The sequence below is a fragment of the Pyrgilauda ruficollis genome, unplaced genomic scaffold (assembly GCF_017590135.1).
Source record: "Pyrgilauda ruficollis isolate IOZ18807 unplaced genomic scaffold, ASM1759013v1 scaffold23, whole genome shotgun sequence".
Lineage (NCBI taxonomy): Eukaryota > Metazoa > Chordata > Aves > Passeriformes > Passeridae > Pyrgilauda > Pyrgilauda ruficollis.
The window spans coordinates 1-21,062 of record NW_024522539.1 but is presented as its reverse complement, the minus strand read 5'-3'; the positions used below and the strand labels follow the sequence as shown (position 1 = coordinate 21,062).

Below are 21,062 nucleotides of genomic sequence, written 5' to 3'. Positions count from 1 at the left end.
GGCCCGGCGGCGCCCAGCTGACCGGAACGAGGGGCGGCCCCGCCGGGATGGCGGCGGCGCGGGGCGGGCGCTGAGGCCGGGCAGGAGGATGGCGGCGGCCGGGGCGCGGCCGGAGCTGCGTGTGCTCCTGGTGCCCCGCTCGGGGCAGCCGCGGGACGCGGCGCGGGTGCGGCTGAGCCGAGCCCGGCACGCCCTGGGCACCGTGCTGCCGGCCGGAGCCATCCGCCTGGAGTCGCTGGGGCCGGGCGGGGCCGGGCGGGCCCGGGGCAGCGTCCTGCCGGGAGCCTGGGCCGAGTGAGTGCGGGCCGGGCCGGGCCGGGCCGGGCGGGGCTGCCGGACCGCAACGGGAGCGCTCCGGAGCCGCGGCGGGGCCGGGTGGTGTCTGTCCGTCCGGCCGGGTCGCGTCTGTCTGTCCGTCCGGCCAGGTTGTGTCTGTCTGTCCGGCCGGGCGGTGTCTGTCCGTCCGGCCAGGTTGTGTCTGTCTGTCTGTCTGTCCGGCCGGCCAGGTTGTGTCTGTCCGTCCGGCCGGGCGGTGTCTGTCTGTCTGTCCGGCCGGGCGGTGTCTGTCCGTCCGGCCAGGTTGTGTCTGTCTGTCCGGCCAGGTTGTGTCTGTCTGTCCGTCCGGCCGGGCGGGCGTGCCCACGGCAGCCGAGCCCAGAGCAGACAGGAAGGGTTTGTCTGTCGGGCTGTTGGCTTCGCGCCCCCGTGCCCTGAGTGCTGCGCCCGGGTGACACTCGGCGGTCACATGGTGGCTTTACCTCGTGGTGGCTTTACCTCGTGGTGGCTTTAAGGCGTGGTGGCTTTAACGCGTGGTGGCTTTAACGCGTGGTGGCTTTAACGCGTGGTGGCTTTACCTCGTGGTGGCTTTAAGGCGTGGTGGCTTTAACGCGTGGTGGCTTTAACGCGTGGTGGCTTTACCTCGTGGTGGCTTTACCTCGTGGTGGCTTTAAGGCGTGGTGGCTTTAACGCGTGGTGGCTTTAACGCGTGGTGGCTTTAACGCGTGGTGGCTTTACCTCGTGGTGGCTTTAACGCGTGGTGGCTTTAACGCGTGGTGCCTTCAGCATCTGCTTTGGCAGCTGCCGTGCTGAGCCAAAAGCCAAAAGCACGCCTGAGCGCTGAGCATTGCAGCACCAGCCGCACATTCTGTGTCACACACAGTCCCCAGCTGCTTCGGCTTCCAGGGACCTTAATGCCACCCAGTGCCACCCCGGCCGTGGCAGGGACACTGCCGCTGTCCCGGGGTGCTCCCAGCCCTGTCCAGCCTGGCCCGGGGTGTTTCAGTGCTGTCACAGGGCTCTGCTCTCTGGTTTGCCCTGCCCCGTGCTGAGCTGGTCACTGTCTGTCCCCTCCCCAGCGCCACGGAGCAGGTGTGACACACCCAGAGAGGTTCTCGGCCCAAAAAGCAGGGAAAAGTCTGGAAATGGGCAGCGTGTTCTGCTCTCCCTGGTGCTGGTGTTCTCCTGAAGCAGAGCATCCCTGGTGTCCTGGGTGGCCAGAGTGGAAAATGCAGGGGATGGAGCCCCTTTGTCCTGCAGAGGAGGAGGAGGAGGAGGAGTTCCTCAGGCTTGTCCTGCCGGGGATGAAGCAGTTCAGTGCTGGGGGTCGGGTGGAGCAGGGGTTTCACTCTGAAGTGGAGGTGGTGTCCCCAGTCAGGGCACATCCAGAGTGGGGTGGGCACAGGGAATAAAGCCATAACCTTCCTGAATGTTTCACCTTCAGCTTCGTGTGGGACAGCTCAGAAGATGATGGTTCACAATCCAGCGAGACAAAGCTCCTGGCTCTTGCTCAAAGCCATGACCTGTTTGTCTATGAATTCAGCGTAGAAGATGGAAAACACAACCCGAGTTCCCTGCACAGTTGTGAGGCAGAGACACTTAAAAAGCTCCTTGAAGCCAAAAACATAAGTGAGTAAATTTCAGTGTGTTACACGTGTGAAATATTGCAGGTCTGGTTCTGCTGCTCCTGCTGGGATCCCTTTACAAATCAAAAGTCCCAGCTGGCTGTAATCTGAAATTTAAATATCTTTAAATTTTCAGGTCTGCCTTCAATTTCCTCTGTGAAGATTCTGTCTTTTGGAAACAACAAGTTCAAACTTCTGCTCAACCAGTCTGTCCTTGTGCACCTGACCTTTCCTGGGGAGGACTCACCCCCAGAGACCTGTGGCTGCTTCCCCCTGGCTCTGCCTCCAGGAGCTGTGGGCAGAATTGCAGACTCCCAGTTCTGCAGGGGGATCCTGTTCCTGTTGGACAGTGCTGGCTGGATTTGTATCCTTTGCAGGAGAGATCGGGGAAAATCATCTGCAAGAGCAAATTGCCTTTCTCTGCTCTCAGGGCCGAGCAGAAATTTCTTTACAGACACTGAAGTGGTGCCTGCAGAGAAGGTTGTGCAGCCAAATCCTGGCTGTTGTAGAGAAGTGCCACAGCTGTGTGTGCAGGGTTTCCCAGTGCACATCTGGGTTTATGGGTTCCATGGAGGGGTTTGATTCATGGGTCTGTGTAGAACTTCTACTGTCACCTCATGGCTAAATTGAAACTGAAATGATCTGCAGGCTCACAGGGAGCCTGGGAGGCAGGTTTGTGCTGGGATGAGCAGGGGCTCAGGCCTGTCAGCTCCACCAGCTGCTGCCTTTACCCTGTCCCTGGTCGTCTCCTCTGGCACATTAAAGCACAGTAAAGTCAGCTTGCCTTTCCCTCCTCCTGGAGCCAAAATTCAGCACCTTCCCCTGGTGTGTAACTGCTCTGTCTGGGCTTTTCCTTGATGCTGTTTGCAGACCTATTTGACTGCTGTGATGGAGCCACCCTGGGGAAGGTGGCTGTAGCCCTGGGAGCTGCCCAGGGCCCTGTGTCCCCCCTGGCTGCCCTGGCAGTGTCCCCTGACCTCAGCACGGCCGTGGTGACCAGCAGCTGCCAGCGTGCCCTGGCTGTGCAGCTCAACACCTACTTCAGGTACAGCTCCCAGGGGAGCCCTTTGGGCTGCCCTGACCCTCCCAGCTCCTGAGTTCTGGGCCTGTCCTCACCGGGGTGCTGGCAGCTTCTCACTCTGACTTCTGTGCTCGAGCAGAGATTCCCTCTCTGTTTAAAGATTGTCCTTGCATTGCTTGCTCTAATGTATTCTCTGTCACAAAGGAAACTGTATGTATAACAGCTCTTCATTTAAATCTGCCTGTTAACGAGCAGGTAAACCTTTTCTTGCCTTTCACATTTCTGCCAGGAAGAGGAGGTGCTCTCAGTGCCAGGGGTGGGTGGTAGAACCTTTTAGAAATACTGTGGGGTGTGGAATGATCAAACTGTACTGGTACAGCTGTGCTGATTTAGCTTGATGAATTAGGGCCAGGTGGTAATTAAGAGGTGTTGTCCACCTCAAAGGAAGGAGCATCAGGTTTTGATGTCTCACCTGTTACCCTGAGAGAAAACTGCACCCGGAGCTCCTGGAGGAGTTAAACATGAAAAACCATCTTAAATCAGCAGAGCAAGGTGAAATTTCGTATTTATTTCTTTACAGACAATTCCCTGAACATTTGCTCTGTAAGAGAGATCCTGAAAATCTTGCAGTGAAGCCTCCAGAGGGACTGGACGAGGATGAGCTGGCCAGTTCTGAGCACAGCATGGAGCTCCTGTCAGCACCTTTCCGCACAGACAGGTACAGGAGGGAGAGCCTCCTGCACGGGCTGGCCTTTGCCTCCTTTGGAGCACTGATAATAAACTGCTGATCTGCTTTTTCACTTGTAGCTGTGGCAGGTAAAATCAGCCATTCTGCTGTAGATGTTTTGGGTTTGGGGTGGACCAAGACAGCTTTAGGTATGGCACTGGACAGCTTCCAAAAGGAATTGCTGCTTGGGGGTTACTCTGAGTCTTAGAGCATTGGTACTAATGGAGCATGCCAGTTATAGCTTGGTGTATAGATGAGAAAGGTTCAGCTCTGGAGTTAATTCTGTTCTACAGTTTTTTAATTGATAACTACTTGTTATCAATTAAAAATAGTAGAACATTTATATATAACTATCTATAACTATAATTTATATATAGCTGTCTATAACTATTTGTTCTACCATCTTTTCCTCACAGAAAATTGGCATTTTCTGTGAGGAAAAGAAAACTTTTCACTAAAAATGCTGAACATGGATGTTGTCAGCTGATCCAGCTGCGGTCTCTCAGCTTGGCTGCAGGGAGTATTTAAATGCAAATAAAGAGGCCATGGTAAGGTTAAAATGCAGGATGCTGGATAGATTTTATGAGCTCTAAGTGCATTTTATTTAACTGACACAGCTTTGCCTGCCTTGTTCATGGGGTAATGCCGGGTGTTACAGGTGACTCTGTCCCCTCGGCAGGTCCTGGAAGGCACACCTGTCCTCACTGTGGGACAGAGTGAGGGGAAGGAGAACACCAGGCTCTCCAGGTTTGGTGAACGACTTGAATTTGCCTTGGTATCAGTTCTTGACCCATCTTGAAGATCACGATCCTGAAGTCTGTGAGGATCCAGAGAGGATGGTGGCCTTTGTCCCCCGGGCTGTGACGTGGGCAGCTTCCCCAGCCCTCCAAGGCCAGCCCGGGGCTGCAGGACAGCAGTGGGCACAAATCCCCGTGGGAGCAGCCCAGGAGATGGTGAAGCTGGAGTGCAAACTGGTGACTGGAGCTAAGGCTGTGTTTGTGCTGCAGGCACAGGGCACGGGGCTGTCTCTGGCGCTCTGGGATTTTGAGTCCCAGGACGTGACGTGTTCCCACTTTGGCAGGAGCAGTGCCTACGTGGAGTGCAGTGCAGAGCTGCCACTGTGTCTGCTGCTGACAGGTGAGGGCTCGTCAGCTGTCCTGAGACAGCTGCTTTAGGGGTTTCCAGTGTTTTACCTGGCTGCTGGTGGGGAGCTTCGTTGCATTCCTGCTTGGGGGAATCCAGACGGAGCCGCTGCAGCTTTGCCCCTCTCCTCTGGAAGCAGCAGTGGGTAGAAATGCTGCTGCCCAAACCGTGGCTGCTCTGTCTTTAATAATGGCTTGGTTGTGTCGTTCAGAGCGTGGCCTGTCCCTGGTCCTGTTTGGGGTCACTCAGGAGGAGTTCCTGACCAGGCTGATGATGTTTGGCAGCGCTGCAGTGGTGGATTCCCTGTGCCACCTCAATGGGTGGGAGAGGTGCTCCATTCCCATCCATGCCCTCGAGGTGAGGAGAGCTGCCTCAGGCCTTGCAAACAACAAACCCTCTTTTTCAAACATTGAATGCAGTTTAGCAATGCCGGTGTGGGTTTAGACACGATTAAAAGTGTGCCTCAAACCTAGGGGCAAAAGGATGTGGTTTAGTTATTGAATAAACAGTGAAACCCCAAGCAGATGAGTAACCCAAAGGAAGAAGTACAGCAGCAAAGTGAATGCACATTCATAAAATAAAGAGAACAAAGCAGTGCTCAAAATTCCCTCTTAATTGGACCCAAAAGAATTTTGCCAGTTTCTGCAGCAGTTTGTGTCCCCTTGCAAAATGTAAAATATGAAATCCTTGGAACTAGATTTCTGTGTTTATTGTGCTGTTCTTATAAAATTGCTGTAAGCCTATTCAGAGTCCTGATTCTCACAGTATTTACTTCATATTGCTGTAATAACATTTTGTGTGTGAAGATGCAGGGCAGGGCTGGAGCAGAGCCTGGCAGAGGAGCCTGGCAGAGGAGCCTGGCAGGCTCTGTGCAGCTCACCTTGTCACTCCAGCCTGCAGGTGCTGCACACAGAGTTAAATCCCCTCTGGTTTTCTGTGTGTGTCACTGAGGATGGTGGAAGAATCCCACGGTGTATGGGTGGAAATCCATGCTTAATTGTTCTGTTTCTGTTTGTCCAGGCAGGGTTGGAGAATCGCCAGCTGGACACAGTGGACTTGTTTTTAAAAAGCAAAGAAAGTGGTTTCAGTCTGTCTGCAGCCTGCCCTGGGCCTGAGCACCCTGGGGGTGCTGCCTCCCAGTCTTACCTGAGAAGTGAGTGAAGAACCTCAGCTGCCCAGGGGTTTATTCCATCCCTCTCTCCCCGTGGCTCAGTGCAGGATGCAGATGTGTGAGCTGTTTCTGGAACCCTTGCAGATCTGGAGGAGCTCAGGCCAGCTCTAAACTTGCTCTGCTCAGCAATCCAAGACAATGACATGGAGCCTCACAGCAAGCCCTTCTCTGAGCAGCTCCTGAACCTCACCCTGACTTTCCTCACCAAGCAGCTGGAGGAAATCTTTGTGCACACAGAGGGTAAGATCACTCCTGCTGGCTCATATCTAGTGATGTGTCATCATTTAAGTAAGAACTGCTAATTCTTTTAATTAAAAGCTTAGATTTGCCTGGAATTAACAGAAAAAAATACTAGAATTAAGTGAGTGAAAGATGTTCATCCCTGTGTTTTAGATTGGGTTTACCTGACTAAGAATTGGTGGGAATAATACAAAATTTCAGTTCTCCAGACTGGTCCCTGAGCAGGAAAACCCCTCAGTGAGGGCAGGGAGCTCTGTGGGGTTGTGGCTGTGTCCTGACAGGTGCTGGGCTCTCACTGCCTGCACAGGGGCAGAGCTGGTGTGCTCTTCCCTCTGAGGGGTGTCTGTTTATTAATCATAATCAGCACATTTATTAATTCAGCATTGCTGAACATTAAAATCCTGTCTGTTCATTCCCATTTAACTGATCTCCTGGATGCTTTTGGCAGAACCTGACGAGTTCCTGCAGAAGGCTGCAGATATTTTAACTGATTACATCATCAGACTGAGGAAATTCCTGAGGAGATACCCTCACCCAGCGGTGACCCCAGGGCACACGGGAGCTGAGCTGGATGAGGACCTGCCTGAGATAGAAGAGAGCCAAAAATGGGAAAAACTGACACCAGAGGTGAAAATCAGCAAGCCAGTTTTTGCTACTGTGATCAAGTTTATATGAGGAGATCATTTATGTGGAAATACCTGAAAGCACTGGGGAAGAAAATCAGCACAGGGATGATGTCGTTTGTCCCATGTTTTTGTCTTTAGGAAGTCATTGCTGAGGCCATCCTTAGCAACAAAATCCCAGAGGCCCAGATCTTCTTCAGAAGGCAGCAGCATCCTGCTGAGAGCCTGCAGGAGTTCATGCAGACAGGTTTGAGCCTGGTCTATGACTGCCTGCTGAGGGGCAGCCCCAGGGAGGCCTCGCAGCTGCTGAGGAACATGGTGAGAGCTCTGGGACTGCAGGGCACGGGGGGCTGCGGGCCCTGGGGTGGGCTGATTGCCCAGAAACAGGAGGGATTCCAGTGGGAGTGGGCAGCTGAGGGAGCCTGGTTGCTGGCTGAGCTGCTCAGGGAGGGTTTGGGGACAGCAGGGACATCCCTGTAGGAGCTGGGGCAGGGACTGGCACAGCCTGTTTGTCAGGGTTGGGTGCTTTGGGAGGAAAGCAGCCGTGCTCATTCTGGGTTTGACCTTTCCAGTGTGTCCTGTGGGCACCTTTCACAGTGAGTGTCTCTTTGTGGCAGGGCTTGGACGTGAGGCAGGAGCTGCACAAGATCTGCTTCCACACGCAGGACAGGCACGTCAGGGAGCTCCTGGTGAGTGCAGCGAGGCTGCTGGGCTCCACCCTGCAGCCTCAGCTGGGCCTGTGCTCAGGGAAACCCTGGGAAATGGATTTACAGACAGCTTGGCTGACAGTGTGTGTTTGTATGTGAGCTTTGAGGTGAGAAATGTTGACTTGGAGACGTTATGGAACAGCACAGACGTTGCTGAGGGAGAAGTGGAACTAGAAACAAGTTTCAAAGGATGGCCTTACAAATAAGACTAGATGTTTTAGAGACATAGAATCATGAAAGGTGCATTGCAGTGGGACCCACGAGGGGTAATTTTAGATGATTGGTTTTAAGGTATTTACAGTATAGTGTAGTAAAAGCTGATAGGCTAAGAAACACTTAGAGTGTAATTAGGAAATAGTTGGCTTCTGATTGTCATGGTGTGAATTATAACATCTGTATTGTCTCACCCTTCTCATGAGACTGAAAATGGAAAAAAAGCTTTTAAACACCTCTCAGTTGCCCCATCTCTGGGTCAGAAAAGAGCTTAGTCTGAGAAAACCCAACTGCACTGACCTTCAGAGCAGGGACAGCCAGGGCTTGTACCTGCACCTGAGGGCATTCCTGTCCCTTTGCATCTGCACTTAAACTGCAGAGCTGTTCCAATGTCACTTATTGCTCTGATCTGCTTCTCTCACACAGTCTGGAGTCCTCTTGTCATTTAAGTGCATTGCCCTCTGCTTCCAGAATTTTTTTCCTATAGTTGGTTAATTGTTTGCACTTGCTGCATCATTTACAACTTGAATAGATAAAAGATAGATGAAAACTGGGGGCAGTTGGAAGTAATATTTTAACAGGTGGAGGTAACATTTTAATTTTGAATTAAAGGTGAAAGTCTTACAAGAAGAAAATTATTTTTCTGAAAAAGAGAAGAAAATTATAGACTTTGTGCATCAGGTTGAAAGATTCTACTCGGAATCCTTCCAGGAAAAGGAAGAGACTCAGCCTCTTTCCAGGTAATGTGGGTTATTAATTTTAATTAATAGCATTAATGGGTTTTAAAATGTGCTGGATTCTACATTCTGTGAGATTTACTGCACTAGCAAATAGAGTCTCTAATTTCATTAATTTCACACTGGTGTTGGTTTGCAGAAGTCAGTGTGAGGACTGAGTAATTTTCTCATTACTGTGGCAGTTGCTGCCCCGTTGTCTCGTGACAAACTGCTGTGTGAGTCATGGCAAACTGTTGTGAGGGTGACAGCTCTGCTTCCAAGGAAGCGTTTTTAATAATAATACTGGAATCACCACTCACTTATTCCTGTTCAGAGGTTTGCTCTGCTTTTGATCCACGATCTCTTTAATACAGCAAAGCAAATAACCTAGGAAACAATTTCACAGTTAAATAATGGTAGGACTGTTACCATACTCGTAGTTTGTTGGAAAAACGAGGCACTTCTTTACTTCTCAACCCTGGAGCTCAGGTCAGTCCCTCTGGCACGCCGGGCTGGGGGCTTTGCTGAGCCTTCCCCAGGGGCTGTGTGCTGTGCTGGGGCTGCTGAGCCCCCCGAGCCCCCCTGAGCCCGGCCCGTTGCAGGTGCAGCCGCTGGAGGAGGCAGCAGGAGCTGGCGGGGCCGCGGGCAGTGCTGGGCTCCCAGCTGGGCCGGGGCAGCCCCCGCGCCCCCCGGCCCACGGTGACCCTCAGCTGGGCTCTCTGCTGGGACCAGCTGCTGCAGGAGATGCTGCTGCTGCCCTGGACACCACGGCAAGGCAAGTGCTGTGCCTCGGGGGGCTGGGGGTGCCCTGGCACGGCTCTGCGGGAGGGGTGGGGGACAGCCACACGGGGCCTTGTGTCTGTCACTCACAGGGGTGGCGTGGGTCTCACCCTGCTCCCTCCTGAGGGTCTGGGCTCCTCCTGTGGAGAGGGATTTAGAATTAGCTAGAAGGGACTTGCCCCGTGTGAATGCCACCCTCTGCCACCCTCGTGTGAATGCCACCCTCGTGTGAATGGCACCCTCTGCCACCCTTGTGTGAATGCCACCCTCTGCCACCCTTGTGTGAATGCCACCCTCGTGTGAATGCCACCCTCTGCCACCCTCGTGTGAATGCCACCCTCTGCCACGTCCTGTCCCACCCCCTGCCCTGGGGAACTGCTTCCAGCTCTGCCAAAGTCAGGCTCCAAAGCTGCCCTTGGTCTCATGGCAGCTGTTCATTAAAAATAGGTACCTGGATGGACAGGACGCAGGGAATGGCTCCCACTGCCAGAGGGCAGGGCTGGATGGGGTGTTGGGAATGAGGAATTGTTCCCTGGCAGGGTGGGCAGGCCCTGGCACAGGGTGCCCAGAGCAGCCCCTGGATCCCTGGCAGTGCCCAGGCCAGGCTGGACAGGGCTGGGAGCACCTGGGACAGTGGGAGGTGTCCCTGCCATGGCACTGGCTCTTTAAGGTCCCAGCCCAAACCATTCCCTAGTTCTGTGTAAGAAAACAACCAGTATTTCCCTCAGGAGTGTTTGTGTGTGCTGGTTTCATCCATTTGCCTTTTTGAAACGCAGAACTCAGGACCTGCAGTGCTGAGGTGCTCTGGATGCACCTGACAGCCCAGCATGACTGGTTGAGCATTTGTTCCTGGATTGAGGAGTCAGAGCCCAGCCAGGCTCCGTGTGACAGAGCTGCCTGGCCCCCCCTGAGACCTGACATCGTGGACAGGAGCACTCTGTGCAGCCCCTACATGAGACAGGACATCCTCACCAAGCTGGCCAGGTAGGGGCCCAAGGCTGCACACTCTGTCTCCTTCCTGTGGGAAACCAAAATCAGACAGAAAATCCTTGATACATATTAATTTTTGTATTGCTCTTTTTGGAAACAGCACACATCCATTGGTAAATGTGATTTATCTCCAGTTTTCAGTTATCTGACAACAGTAAGAGCCATGAGAGCAGGAGCACTCCTCCCTCAGCCCTTGGATGTTTCCCAGGGTTTATATTCCTGATGCCCACTTTAATGCAAGGGAGGAAATCCTGGGCATTTCCCTGCTCACACCTGGCTCTGGGCAGTGCATTTAATGAAAGAGAGGAAATCCTGGGCATTTCCCTGCTCACACCTCGCTCTGGGCAGTGCATTTAATGCAAGGGAGGAAATCCTGGGCATTTCCCTGCTCACACCTGGCTCTGGGCAGTGCCCTGCAGTAACCACAGTGATGTTGGGGGACAGGCAGATGGATTCTGGCACGCTGTGTTTGCCTCAGTAAGGAATTAATCCCTGAGAGGGAAAGGTCTGCTCTAATTGTGAGCTGGAAACACCCATCAGGACTTGTCAGAGAGCTCTGTGATCAGTGTCTGTGCTTTTTTCTGACAGAAAGGGGATTTTTGTCCCTTCTGAGCTGGAAGATTTTGAGCTGCTGCTCCAGAGGTTGTCTTGCCTGGGGGGAGTCCTGCAGAATCCTCACCCTGTTCCAAAATACAGCACTGCCAGTGGCCTGGACTTCCATGCTCAGTTTGTGCTCCACTGCCTGGAGCACAGCCTGCAGTACCTGCTCTACACTTACCTGGACTACTACAGGTAGGAATGCTTCCCATCCCTCAAACCCCACGGGGGATCCCAGATTTAAGGAAGGAAACACAATTTGAACAGTTGGTGGGGAGAGTTTTCCTCAGCCCTGGCAGTGTCATTTAGCAGAGACTCTGGGACAGCGTGTGAGATTTTAAGCTGCATTTTGAAGCTTTATTCAGACTGTCTTAATATTAATTTGTGTGTCAGTCATGAAAGGAAACAATTACAGCTGTAATTAGTATAATGCTCTAGGCAATGCAATCCTAAACGAGCCCAGACAAGTTGCTCTTCAGAAATTCAGAATTTACAGAATCCAGAAACTCTCTTGAGCACAAGTGTGAGTTGAGTCCTGATACGTTCACGGATGTGTTGCTTTCCCCCCAATCTAGGGTTAGTTGGGGTTTGAAGGTGGTACCAGTAGTAGGTATTGGAGCTATATGAATACTTCCCACTTAATGGATACTTGGCAATTAAAATTTGTGAGCTCTAACTCCAGTCTAACACTGGAATTACCAGAGATGTAGAAGTGGGCAGAAAAAAAAAGCCAGTACATCATTTTCTGGTTGTTTGTCTAAGCACTTGTATTTGGCTTTAACACCCATGAGGTGCTCCAGTCTTTAATGCTGTGTTACAGCACTGGTTAGCAGTGCTGTATCTTCACTGTGTTGCTCATCTATTTCCAGTTTAACCCCTTCAAACTGCCCTGTCCTGGATGACAAGGAGCTGCAGGAAGCACATCCCTGGTTTGAGTTCCTGGTGCAGTGCAGAGGGGTTGCCAGCAATCCCCGAGGTAGGAATTGCCCCACAGGAGGCTGATGTTCCTGTCCTGGCCCAGGGCTTGGCACAGCTGGGTTAAACCTCTGCTCTGCTGCAAAGCCCCTGTCCATCACTTCCTCGTCTGGAAATCTGGATTGTAATTCTGCTTGAACTGTGCTTAAAGACCTGGGGACTGCACAGAAGTGAGAATCACTCTGTGTGTAATCATCCTTACCTCCAGTTAGTTACATCCCCAGCAGCTTGAGCAGAAGGAGAATTCATAGGAAAGCACACACCCCATGAAAATGAAACCTGCCTCTAGTCCCTGTGGTGCATTTGGATTTCTCTGCCCTTGGATTGTGTGTTTGCTTTGCTGAAAGCCAGTAGAGTTTGTGCCCCTACCTCCTTGCACTCTTAAAACATTTCATCTTCTGCAGAGTCACACATCAACAAAAGACAAAACTAACCCCAAGTGAAGCTTTTTTGGAAAGCACAATCAGTGTAGGATAAAGAATTGAACCACTGCAGTGCTAAAGTGTGGGACTCAACCCCAGGCTATCTGTGTAGGCAGAGCTTGGTAAAGCTTACCTCATCTTCTCTGTATTTGTAGGCAAAGTGAGGGAAACCAGTATGGACAACAAAAAGTAGAAAATCCAGCATTTTTCACAGTCAGAGGACAGCTGTAACGTGTGATTGATGGTTTAATACTGGTTTTACATGGAACTAAATGTCACTTTTTTTTCCTTTTAAGATCCCAAGATGGTTTTCCAGGCCAGTCTGGCCAACGCTCAGATGCTGATTCCCAGCAGCCAGGGGGGTGTGAGCAGCATCCTGCTGGAGGGCAGGACCCTGCTGGCCCTGGCCACCACGGTCTATGGGCCTGGGGGCATTGACCAGGTACTGCCTGAACCCCCTGTCCTGCTGCTCCCCTGTCTGCACTCGTGGCTGTGACAGGAAATGTCCCTTTGATAGAAACTGCTGGAGCAGAGGGGATGACCAGAGTGTCTTGATCCACAGCAGTCACCTGCAGCAGCAGCTGCTGGGGAATGTGGGGCTGATACAACTTAAAAGCATTTTACAGGGAAGAAGATGATACTTTCTGTGTTGTCAAATTCCCCTGGGGTAGATTGGGACGCCCCAAAATTGTTTTGTTGCTATGGAATGCAGTTTCCTCCTAATTAATTTTGCTGGCTTGCAATGTAGGTCCTTCAGAATGAAGACACAGAAAAACCTCTACAGAAAGTTGATCCACAGCTCTTGAAGATGGCCTTGACCCCTTACCCCAAGCTCAAGGCTGCTCTCTTTCCCTCCTGCACTGCTCATGGGATTTTGCCCCCTGACATCTCTCTCTACCACCTTCTGCAGGTACAGAGTGCTTTTGCAGGGCACGAGGACAGAGCAGTTTGTTTGCACTAAAGCTGGGGGTGGGGGCCAGGGGCTGTTTCTTTGGGATCCTTGACGTGGAGCTGAAGTTCACAGCCTCATCCTGAGCTGCTTTTTCAAGTGGTCTCTGCAGCCTGTGAGTTTGCAGTGCTGCAGTGGCAGAGAGGGGTGTTCTCACAGTGTTCAGTGGGTGAGGTGTTTAATAGTGCAGCAATTGCAATATTTCAATTTTATAATGTTTGCAATGGTAAGAGAATTAGAAATTGAGAGTTACAGGACCGTGATGTGAAATTCTTAAACTGACTCAATTTATTTTGTTTCTGATCTTTCAGTCATTAATGCCCTTTGATCCCACGAAATTGTTTGGCTGGCAGTCGACAAACACTCTTGCTGTGTCAGGTATGTCCCTTGCCAAGATCTACATGCTTTCCTAGCCTGAGCACCTAAAATAAGTTACTTTCCAGAGGAATTATTTGGCAGATAAATTTACTCAAAAGGCCATTTCTTTCCCAAGAAACATAGTGTAATTTACCGAAATTCTGTTTGGAACTAGAGTTCTAGATTTTCGCGTTAAGCTCTTCACAGGCAGAACCTTTTTTAAATATAGGAAATTATTTAAATATAGCATAGAAAACCAATGTTTTCTTTTCCAAGCAAGCTGAGGTGGTGCAGAGCTCTGCTTTTGCAGTGGGATTTCAGTTGGTTCTGGATGTGACTTAGAGCCCGAGGAGCGCGTTTGGCTCTCCGCTGAGGTTCTGCAGCCGAGCCCTGCTGCTGCTGTGGGTTCGGGCTCCCTGACAGTGCTGCTCTGTTGTGCCCAGAGCTGTGGGTCTGGGGTCCCTGACAGTGCTGCTCTGTTGTTCCCAGAGCTGTGGTGGTGCTGCTCTGTTGTGCCCAGAGCTGTGGGTTCGGGGTCCCTGACAGGGCTGCTCTGTTGTTCCCAGAGCTCTGGTGGTGCTGCTCTGTTGTTCCCAGAGCTGTGGGTTTGGGGTCCCTGACAGTGCTGCTCTGTTGTTCCCAGAGCTGTGGGTCAGGGTCCCTGACAGTGCTGCTCTGTTGTTCCCAGAGCTGTGGGTTTGGGGTCCCTGACAGTGCTGCTCTGTTGTGCCCAGAGCTGTGGGTCAGGGTCCCTGACAGTGCTGCTCTGTTGTTCCCAGAGCTGTGGGTCAGGGTCCCTGACAGTGCTGCTCTGTTGTTCCCAGATGCCTGGAGCGAGCTGCCCCACTTCTCCAGCCCCGAGCTGGTGAGCAGGCACGCCGTGCAGGAGAGGTTGGATTTCCCGTTCTACCTGCTGCACGGCCGCCCCGCCTTCGCCTTCGGCACCTTCGTGGGGCAGCAGCTGGCCAGGAGCAGAGCCCCCAGGCAGCTGTGAGTGTCCCCAGCAGGGAGGCAGTCCATCCTCCCTGCAGCACAGAGTGCTCAGCAGTGGAATTGGGGGTGGCCTGAAGGTTAGAAATCAGATATCGCTGGAAGGAGGCGAGCTGTGTTTGGAATTGCCTCGATAAATCCGCACAAGGGAAGCGAGGGAAAGATCCCCAGTCTGATCAAACATGGGTGGGCTCCTCTTTTAGGAACTTGAGCTCCCAGGTGACTTTGTAGGAGTGTGATGCCCCTTTTCTGTGGCATTTCCTAGTGGTGATAGTTCTTTAGTTTAACTAGTAAGGCAAAAAATGCACTGGAGGTTGATGGAATTAAATGTCTTGGCTGAAGCTTCAGAATCAGGTGTTCAGGAGGGTACAGTCAAGTGACACATCTTAACTTGAATACATGAAATTTGCTGTTTAGTGTGGGAATTAGAGCAAATCACTTTGTTTCTGTCTGGTTTGTGTGTTAGTCACTGTTTGTTTCTCTCCATCATTTCCACATAGATCGGTTTCTCTTGTGTAAGCAGGTAAAACTGGGGCTAACAGGGAAGCATACATAGCTGTGGGGTGAAGCCATGGTTTTACAGACACTCAGGGATGCAGGGTTATTTCAGTGACTGCTGTGGAAAACCTCTTTGGGTCCATTTTTCTCTTAGCACCATCTGCAGGTCACACTGAGGTTCCTGGTGCTGCAGTGGGCTGTGAACTCTGCAAAGGCTCAGTCTGCCCTCAGCTGCTGAGGGGCTGTGTTGTTAACAATAATTATAACCAATTCCACTGCCTTTAGCTTTTGATAAATGTATTCAATTGCAAACTCTGCTGATCACGTGTGAGCCTCCATTCTCATATGTTCCCACATTTTTTACAAGTGTGAGACTTTTGGCTCATAGTTACCTTTGATGCTGATGGCTCAGGGTTCAGCAAACCCCGCAGGTGCTTGTTTGCAGGGAACGAGTTTGGGGTTATCTGGGAAGGGAGGCTGAGCTGCCCTGGTGCAGGGGGTGACAGCTGTGTGTGGCTCCCTGCAGGGTGCAGCAGGCAGCTCGGGAGGCCCAGCTGCTGGCCCTGAGCTGCCTGGGTGTCCCCTCGGTGGCCGCAGCCTGCGTGTGCTTCCTGGAGCTGCTGGGCCACGACAGCCTGGGGCTGCGCGTGGACCTCGGGGCTGCCAGCCTCCTGTGCAGCCACAGCTGCAGCAGGGACGCCTCTCCCCACGGCCTCAGCCGGGACTCCCTGGGTAAGGCTCTGCTCCTCTGCCTCCGAGAGCTGCGCTGGGTGCTTGGGCAGGGAGGGGGCATGCAGAGGGGCTGCTGGGGGCTCAGCAGTGCGCTGAAAGAGTGGAAGAACTTTCTTCTTTTGTTCCTGTTTCTTTACTAGTTTTGAAAGGTGCTTTCTTTACTAATTTTGATCCTGTAGTGCTAAATAAGGACTGATATAGCCTGTATCAGGATCTAACAGACACTGTCCAGCAGCTGCCTGAGACTGATACTAGTGAGGTTCAGTTGTAATAATATTACAGAGAGTTAAACAAAGTCCACTGGCACATCTCCTTTCTCCTTCCTATCACATACCTGCAGGGAGATCAAGTGTTCAAAGCTGTAGGGAAATGAAGTTTATCCTAGAAATGACTTGAGAAAGGTGAATTTCTAACTCCAGGGCTTTCCCAGCTAGGAAGCTACCCCTGAAAGTGCTGCTCTGGCTCTGATCCCAGTAGCACCTCAGGAATGTGTTCTTTTAAACAGTGGAGAAGTTAACAAAGCTGGCTGATGGTGAAAAGGCAGCAGCAGCAGCACTTCTGACCTCCTTGGAAGAGGCCTTCTGGGATGCCATTGAGCAGCAAGGCATAAAGAGGTGAGAGCAGCCTGGTTTGAGGGGTTACCTGGGAAATGAGGGCTGAGCACTGCCTTCTGTTGTCTGTGTGCCAGATGATAGCAAGGAGGGCAGCACAGGACAGTGGCCTGGCTGCAGTGACCCCTGGCATGCCCTGCAGGCAGTCCCAGGCTCACTTCAGGCCTGAGCATCTGCTGCAGATGTTGCAGCTCTGTGCACCTGCAGCTCTCTCAATTGTGTGCAGGACATCCAGTGACTCCAGAAGGCAGTGGGCCTTGGTCATGCAGTTCTGCAAGCTGCATGACCTGGAGCTGAGCACGTCCTTCCTGAGGGAATGTGCCAAATCCAACGAGTGGCTGCAGTTCCTGATCCAGACCCAGCTCCACGGCCACCAGCCAGCCCAGGTGAGCTCCTGTGCACCAAACTGGGTCCTGGGGCAAGAGAATGTCCCAGTGTGGAGACAGCAGGGGCCTGACCAGTTCCTGGGTCTTGGTTCTCTTGGGATGTCCATACCCTGGCACTGTGGTAGCCCTTCCCTTGCAGCCACACTTGTGAATTAATTTAAACTCAAGTAGTTACTGCTTTTTTTTTAATTGGAGAGTTGCCAGATGTTCAGTGCAAGTTATAATAAAGCCACTCATCTTTCCTTTCAAAACTCACATTGATTTTTTTGTGAAGATACTTAAACTTTTGAGAATCCAAATTTTCCACCTTTGATTTTGGATGTGATTTAAAAATGAATAAAACACTCCAATAAAAGCAATTGGGAGAAGTCACATGAGGAAGCTAAGTGGGAGATTCCAGGTAGGATGGTGCTTAGCAGGCCCAGGATTTTAACTTGGATTTGCTTGTTGTTTTGAAGAATCTGTAACTCCACAAAAGTACCCGGGTAAACCCTTTTAATGCTCTGTTGCTGCACTACAAGAGAGAGCAGATCTGAGGCTCCCTAGGAGACATTTGAGCTTTGTGGAAAAGGATGAGCTTTCATTAGAATAATTCACACCTCCAGAACCCTTTTTCCTCTCTAGGTCTCCAAAGCTGTTCTAAACACTGAACTTGGGGAGTGCTTTGTCTTTGTGTTCGGCGTTCCATCCTGCCCTCTCTCTGGTTTTCCCAACAGGTCATTCCCCTGCTGCAGGACTTCCCTGCCGCGGTGCAGGATCACCTGCTGCTGGCCCTGGGGAGGCTGCTGGGCGCCGAGGCAGGAGCTGCTGGCAGGGCCCGTGCAGGGAGCCTGTTCCAGACCCTGCTGCAGTGCCAGGAGCAGCCCAGCCCCTGGGGGTACCTGCTGGCCGAAGGGCTCCGGGCACACAGCCCCATCCTCAGCGTGCTGGCAGCCTGCTGCCCCGTGAGTCTGCATTTCCCTGTGCTGGGGGTGCCTGGCACGGCTGGCTGTGCCCGCCTCTGCCGCGGGGTTACAGCTGCTGTGGTGTTTCTGTGCTGCCCCTTCCACCGGGGGAGGTGTGAACCCTTCCTTCGGGCGTTTCCAGGATGCCAACCTCGTCTCCTGCCTCTGTGTTTGGATTGTCACTTCTGTGGATGGTGCCACCAGGGCTGAGGCCACTGCCCACAGCCAGGCAGAGAGTCCCCAGTGGGACCTGCAGGACCTTGCTGTCATCTGGAAAGTCCTCTTGAGGAAGCAGAAGAGTAAAACACTTCTGAATGGCTTCCAGCTCTTTTTAAAGGTGAGGGGATGTGGTTTCAGGGGTGTGTTTGATGTGTCTCACCTTCTGGGCCTGTAAATTCCCCTCTGCCTTCCTTTGTGCCAAGGATAACCTGGCTGTCCACTGAAATTCCCAGTCAAAGTGGAAGTTCTTCCAATTATCACAGATTTTTAGATCCTACATTAACCTTGCATGCAATTTTAATAAATTAAAACTTCATTGTTCTGCTAGTGAGGGAGACAAATTTTACATTTATTGAATGAAATAATAGATGATTTTTTAAAGTGTGATTTATTGAAGTACGTTTGGGAATTTATTATCATCTGGTTTTGTGTGTTAAAGGATTCCCCTTTGCTGCACATCCTGGAGATGTATGAGCTGTGCATGAACTGTAAGAAGTACAACGAAGCTAAAACCAAGCTGGACAAATTTCAGGAAAGCCTCACAAATGTAAGGAAATTAATTTTCTGTAAGTGCCGTTGCTGGGATTGGGCAGCTGGGCCAAGAGGAGCAGTGTGTGAAGACACTCTGTCTCTCAGTGCAGATGCTGTAACAATTCTTTCCTTTCCATCCCAGTTTCTGGTTCCCTGCTAACTGACATTATTAATCCCTGTCATTAATGGTTTTCCTTCCTGGACATTGGGCTCAGGCAGCTCAGTTCCCTTCCCCAGCAGTGTCAGGGCTGTTTGTGTCACAATTAATTCTGCCTGGCCCTGCTGAGCTCTCCCACGTCCCCCTGGCTCTCAGCAGTGTCTGGTGCTCGCCTGCTGTGCCACGTCCCAGCTCCAGCTCGGGGCTGGCAGCTCCGTGTCCCCTCAGGAGGGACACAGCAGCTGCACCTCCCATTCCCTGCCAGAGGCTCAGGCCGGGGAGCCCTGAGCCTTAAGGCCTTGTTTCCCACAGCTGGGGGCTGCAGGGGGAGCAGCCCCCGCGGTGCCGCTGCCGTGGCTGCGCTCGCAGGCGCTCTTCCTCCTGGAGCTGATGCTGCAGCAGTGCCACACCGACTACGAGCTGGGCAGGCTCCTGCAGCTCCTTGCTGCAGCACAGAGCCTGCTGCTGGATGGTGAGGACAGCATGGATCCCGGCCCTCCGGCAGGGCTGGCTCCTGAGGGAAGCTCAGCCTCCCCACCTCCGGCCCCAGCTGTGCTGAGCGTTGTTCTCTTTGAGCAGGTCCCCACCTGACGAGGCTCTGTGCCCTCAGTGAGGCCCTGAGGGACTCCTCCATCTCCATCAGCCGCTCCATCCTCACCTCCTGCAGCCTGGAGGCGTTCCAGGCGGAGTGCAGCTCCATTCTGGAGCAGCTGCAGGAGAAGGGAATGTTCAGCCTGGCTCGGGAGGTGGCAGCCCTGGCTGAGCTGCCCGTGGACAGCGTGGTCACACACGAGGTACAGTGCACTTGGTGACAGTCACCTCTTCCTGCTGCTGCCAGGACTCAGGATGCAACTTCTCAGCCTTCCTGAAACATTAATTTTTTTGTTAGATGATTTTTTATTTTAAATGCAAGTGCACCCAACACACAGGCTGTAAGTGCTGAGCTGCAGAGTACAGGACAGCTGTCCTCATTCTCTTCCTGTTTTTATTAGTATGCAATCAGTTTTATTTGGGGAGAAAAATAGGTGGGTTTGTCCATCAGGGGGTGGAATGAGATGATCTTTAAGGTCCCTTCCAACCCAAACCAGTTCTGTGACTTGTTGCATGTTGGGGCACTTCCCTAAATCCAGTGTTTCAGTGCCGGCCATCCTGTGCGAGTTGGAGTTTTCTTTGTCGGAAAGATAATTGTGATAAACCCTGGCGGCCGCGGAGCGCGCGGCGCTGGGCGCGCTGCTCGGAGCGCTGCTGGACGAGGGCAGCGTGCTCGAGGCCGCCCGCGTGTGCCGCTACTTCCAGCTGCGGCACAGGGACGTGGCGCTGGTGCTGCTCTGCAGAGCCCTGGCCCTGGGCGAGGCCGGGCTGCAGCAGCCCGAGGTGCGGGCCCTGCTGACCGAGGCCGGCGCAGCCCCCGGCGGTGAGCGACCCCTGAGCCCTGCTCTGCTCCCCCTCCCCTGGCTCTGCGCTGGCTCGGCTCCTCCTGCCTTCTCTCCCTGCGGCAGAAATGCTCTTCTCAAAGGAGTTTGTGGCCTTGCCTTGCTGTGTCTGTGTGCAGTCCATCGATCCTGAGCCCTTCGTGTGTCCTAGCTCTCAGTTCTGGCCCAGCAAAGCAGCACTGGCCTTTATCCCCCTTCCTGCTTTTAGAAAACACTCCACTAATTTTTTTCTGTAGCTGAAGCAAGGAAATGCTTTAATTAATACATTTTTCTCACTCCTTTGTGCATTATGAGTGGTTTGGTGTTTCTTGTTTAGTAGCAAGGCTAAGGCTGAGAATGTTTATCTGTAAAGTTCTCTGCATGTCTGTGAAGTGAGCGAGTTTCAGCTGGAACATCCCTTACTAATACTGATGAGTAAAGCTGAATAGACACAGAAGAGCATAAATGAATCCTAACCCATCAGGAAGGCTGCACAACCCTTACTTAATCTTTGCTTAGAAATTTTGTATCTGAGAAATTATTGAGGATATTTGTGTTCTGTTACTTTGTTGGCACCCTGAAAGAAATGTAATATTTTAAAAATCACAGGTGCCAAGAGCTCAGTTTTCAAAGTCTGAGGAAGAGTTACAGAATTGCTGCAGGTTTTGGGGGCCTTGCCCAGGTGTAAGGGAGTTGTCTGCCTTTGTGAGACGGGAATTGATGTTTTTTTATTCCAGCAGCCAGCCTGGAGGACTGGACCCCTCTGGGGAGTGGGGACGATGCCGTGGTGGCAGCACTGAAGGCCCTGGCAGAGGGATGTGTCCATGGCAGGGGCTACTGCAGGCAGGTGCTGTGCCTCTACGAGCTCTCCAAGGTAAGCCCAGGGCCTTGGGCCAGCCCTGCTGGGGCTGGGGAGGGTCTCAGCAGGTGCCCTCAGGGAGCTGCAGAGGGTGGGATTCCAGCCCTTTGTGTGGGAAAGCCAGACGGGAGGTGCTGAGATGAGCTTGTGCAATTGCAGCTGTGCAATTGCAGCTCCAGGTGGTGCAGTCC

The 21,062-nt window shown here is 52.3% G+C and overlaps 2 protein-coding genes across 4 annotated transcripts; both read left to right on the top strand.

Annotated features, from left to right (window-relative positions):
- Positions 1 to 38: 38 nt before the first annotated feature.
- LOC121354500 (spatacsin-like) lies at positions 39 to 19,420 on the top strand. Of its 3 annotated transcripts, XM_041469180.1 has the most exons (29): positions 39 to 294; positions 1,721 to 1,905; positions 2,038 to 2,265; positions 2,772 to 2,946; positions 3,503 to 3,640; positions 4,329 to 4,786; positions 5,004 to 5,149; positions 5,813 to 5,945; positions 6,048 to 6,203; positions 6,652 to 6,830; positions 6,968 to 7,144; positions 7,444 to 7,515; positions 8,359 to 8,486; positions 9,065 to 9,237; positions 10,019 to 10,226; positions 10,821 to 11,024; positions 11,699 to 11,805; positions 12,523 to 12,668; positions 12,975 to 13,136; positions 13,487 to 13,553; positions 14,357 to 14,522; positions 15,547 to 15,752; positions 16,258 to 16,366; positions 16,590 to 16,749; positions 17,466 to 17,693; positions 17,836 to 18,030; positions 18,352 to 18,459; positions 18,913 to 19,072; positions 19,180 to 19,420. In XM_041469180.1, the coding sequence occupies exons 1-29, from the start codon at positions 89 to 91 to the stop codon at positions 19,410 to 19,412; spliced, it is 5,013 nt and encodes a 1,670-aa protein (XP_041325114.1). In that variant the 5' UTR covers positions 39 to 88; the 3' UTR covers positions 19,413 to 19,420. The 3 variants fall into 3 exon arrangements, with proteins under 3 accessions (XP_041325114.1, XP_041325116.1, XP_041325115.1); XM_041469182.1 differs by lacking the exon at positions 18,913 to 19,072 and having other exon boundaries at positions 19,180 to 19,321; XM_041469181.1 differs by lacking the exons at positions 14,357 to 14,522; positions 15,547 to 15,752.
- A 374-nt stretch (positions 19,421 to 19,794) lies between these two features.
- LOC121354619 (spatacsin-like) lies at positions 19,795 to 21,053 on the top strand (the record flags this gene model as incomplete). Its single annotated transcript, XM_041469380.1, has 2 exons — positions 19,795 to 20,014; positions 20,750 to 21,053. Coding segments are annotated over 2 exons (480 nt in total), but the record flags the coding sequence as incomplete, so codon positions are not given.
- Positions 21,054 to 21,062: the final 9 nt, after the last annotated feature.